The sequence below is a fragment of the Arachis hypogaea genome, chromosome 11, assembly GCF_003086295.3.
Source record: "Arachis hypogaea cultivar Tifrunner chromosome 11, arahy.Tifrunner.gnm2.J5K5, whole genome shotgun sequence".
NCBI lineage: Eukaryota > Viridiplantae > Streptophyta > Magnoliopsida > Fabales > Fabaceae > Arachis > Arachis hypogaea.
This window is the reverse complement of record NC_092046.1, coordinates 2,583,985-2,586,598: the sequence shown is the minus strand read 5'-3', so window position 1 is coordinate 2,586,598 and position 2,614 is coordinate 2,583,985. Positions and strand designations below refer to the sequence as shown.

Here is a 2,614-nt window from a genome sequence, read left to right as displayed (position 1 = left end):
GAAAAAATCCAAAGTTAGTAAGCCTGTTAATGGGCCAGTTGGCAAGGGCAACGGCAAGCCAAAAAGGGCAGCCATTGGAAGAGAAGAGGTAGCTGGAGCATCTTCAGAGAAAGAGTCATGGTGGGCCTGGCAGGCCCAGTAAGAGTGATTATAGGCCTGCTGAAAAAGACAAAGTAGTTAATGGGCCTTCTAGTAGCAACAAAAACAATGCTACACCTGCTAGTGCCAATGAGACTGCATCAAAGTCTAAAAAACCTGCTACACTTGATGAAGAACTTGGTGTGGAGTTGTTACTTGAGTCAGATATTGAATTTGAGTATGAGTCTGAACAATTTTTGATCCCGGAAGACTCAAGTGATGATGGAAGAAATGGGTTTTATTGGCCTCAATTTAATCCGAGTGCAGAATTTGGGGAGGTCCAATTTTAGCTGAACATGGAGTTTGAGTCACTTGAACAATTTAAGCAGGCTCTGAAGGACTTTACCATATCAGAGGGTAGGAGGATAATTTACATGAAGAATGATAAGAGAAGGGTTAGAGCTGCTTGTATACATGGAGGCTTCATGCCTGGAAAAGAAGTGCAAAAAGCCAAGGCAAAGGCAAGAAAAGCAGCTAAGGAAAAGGCAAAGTTAGAGGCTGCTAAAGAAGCTAATGAAAGCGACAAAGCTAAAGGGGTGGTGGCAACGAATGAGGCTCTTCCTGAAGGTGAGAAAAACAATGAGGGAGCTACAACCAATGAGGTAGAAGCACAAGCTAATGCAGCAGACAATGAAAAAATGTGGAAATGAAGGTGAGAAAAATGGTGAAACAGAGAAGCATGACTGTCCCTGGCTTATATACTGTGCAAAGAACTCACGGTCAGGTGGATACCAAATAAAGACCTACAACCCCACTCACAACTATGGAAGAGAGTTTGGCAGCAATATGGCAGATCAACATTGGGTAGCAAAGAAGCTAGAAAAGAGATTGTTGAGTCAGCCACGGTTAACACATGCAGAGGCATGGGATCACATGAAGGTTGATTACAATGTGATACTCAGTGATAAAATGCTGTACAGAGGACTTCGGATGGCCAGGGAAAAGTATGTTGGTAACGAGAAGGCGTAATATGGCAAGCTGCGTGACTATCTGAATGAGATACATAGGTATGAGGTTATTTCAAAGTGTAACATTTCCTGAGATTTCAATAATTTGATAACATGGACATATGAAGAATAATATTTTTTACATTTTATGTTAATTCTTGTTTGAGAAAAATAACTTGCTGTGATATCATAATACATTAGAATATTGTTAGTGATCTTAGTGAATTCTGGTTTAATATTGCTGTGATATCATACTAAGATATATGTTTACACAGGAGCAATGAAGGTTCATCTGCACTATTGGCAGTGGATCCTATACCTCAATCTCCTCCATTATTTGATAAATTGTATATTTGCTTAGACGCCTGTAAAAGGGGGTTCAAGGCTGGATGTCGCCCCTTGATAGGTTTAAATGGATGCTTCCTGAAGGGTTTTTATGGGGGACAATTATTGTCAGCTGTAGGACAAGACGCGAACAATCATTTTTATGTGATTGTGTATGCAGTAGTTGACAGTGAGACAAAGGCAAGTTGGAAATGGTTTCTGGAGTTGTTACAAGATGATCTTGGGCAATGCACTGCCGATGGTTGAAACTTCATCAGCGATCAACAGAAGGTATCCCTGAATATGTCTTAGTGTTTGTTATGTTAACTAACTAAATGCATTGTATTCTTGATGATTTAATGGCTGTTAACTATGTTTTTTATTATCATAACAAGCATTTTAATGCTTATTATTTTCTGGTCTATTTGAACTGTAATGCAGGGTCTTTTGCCAGCACTAAAGGAGGTTATGCCTAACGCCCATCACAGAAACTGCGTTAGGCACATTTGGAAGAATTTCACAAACAAATACAAGGATACACAGCTTAAGAATGTGGTCTGGGCTTGTGCCAAAAGTTCAACCGTTGCAAAGTTTAATGATAACATGCAAAGGCTGAAGAGAATGAATGAGGACGCATGGGCTTACCTTGCAAAATTGGATCCAGGATGCTTGACTAAGTCAAAATTCAGCCACTACCCTAAGCTGGACAATATCACCAATAACATGACAGAGGTGTGGAATGCCAAGATAGTACACTATAGAGGAAAACCTATCCTCACAATGCTAGAGGAGCTCAGATGTTACATTATGCGAGGATGGCACAACACAAAAAGGCCCTAAGCATGTACACTGGTGTAGTTGCTCCTGTACAACAAAAAAGGATGAAAGCCATTATGAAGGACACCAAGCACTGGACTGCTCAATGGACTGGCGACGATGCTAGACAGGTATTTGAGGTGCAAATGCACATGAAGAAGCTGGGGGTGCGCTTAGGTAATAGCACATGTACATGTAACATGTGGCAACTTACAGGTATAACACTCCAACTTATGCATTTAGTTATTATTCTTACAAACTATATATCTAATTGTTGTTTATAATCACTTATAGGAATTTCATGTGTGCATGCCATGGCTGCTATTGCTAAGAGGGGAGACAGAGCAGACACATTTGTGCACAAGTGACTGAAGATGGATGCCTTCAGA

General features: G+C 40.4%; 1 protein-coding gene across 1 annotated transcript; it reads left to right on the top strand.

Moving 5' to 3' along the window:
* Nucleotides 1-434: 434 nt before the first annotated feature.
* On the top strand, nucleotides 435-2,249 carry LOC140176447 (uncharacterized). Its single transcript, XM_072207820.1, has 4 exons — nucleotides 435-705; nucleotides 791-1,103; nucleotides 1,361-1,610; nucleotides 1,851-2,249. The coding sequence occupies exons 1-4, from the start codon at nucleotides 435-437 to the stop codon at nucleotides 2,247-2,249; spliced, it is 1,233 nt and encodes a 410-aa protein (XP_072063921.1).
* Nucleotides 2,250-2,614: the final 365 nt, after the last annotated feature.

What these genes read in the sequence shown, in the direction of transcription:
- LOC140176447 (XM_072207820.1), top strand. Translation starts at nt 435, where the DNA reads ATGGAGTTTGAGTCACTTGAACAATTTAAGCAGGCTCTGAAGGACTTT. An exon ending in TATGTTGGTAACGAGAAGGC is followed by an intron (nt 1,104 to 1,360) that starts GTAATATGGCAA and finishes ATGTTTACACAG; the next exon opens with GAGCAATGAAGGTTCATCTG. An exon ending in TAGTTGACAGTGAGACAAAG is followed by an intron (nt 1,611 to 1,850) that starts GCAAGTTGGAAA and finishes ACTGTAATGCAG; the next exon opens with GGTCTTTTGCCAGCACTAAA.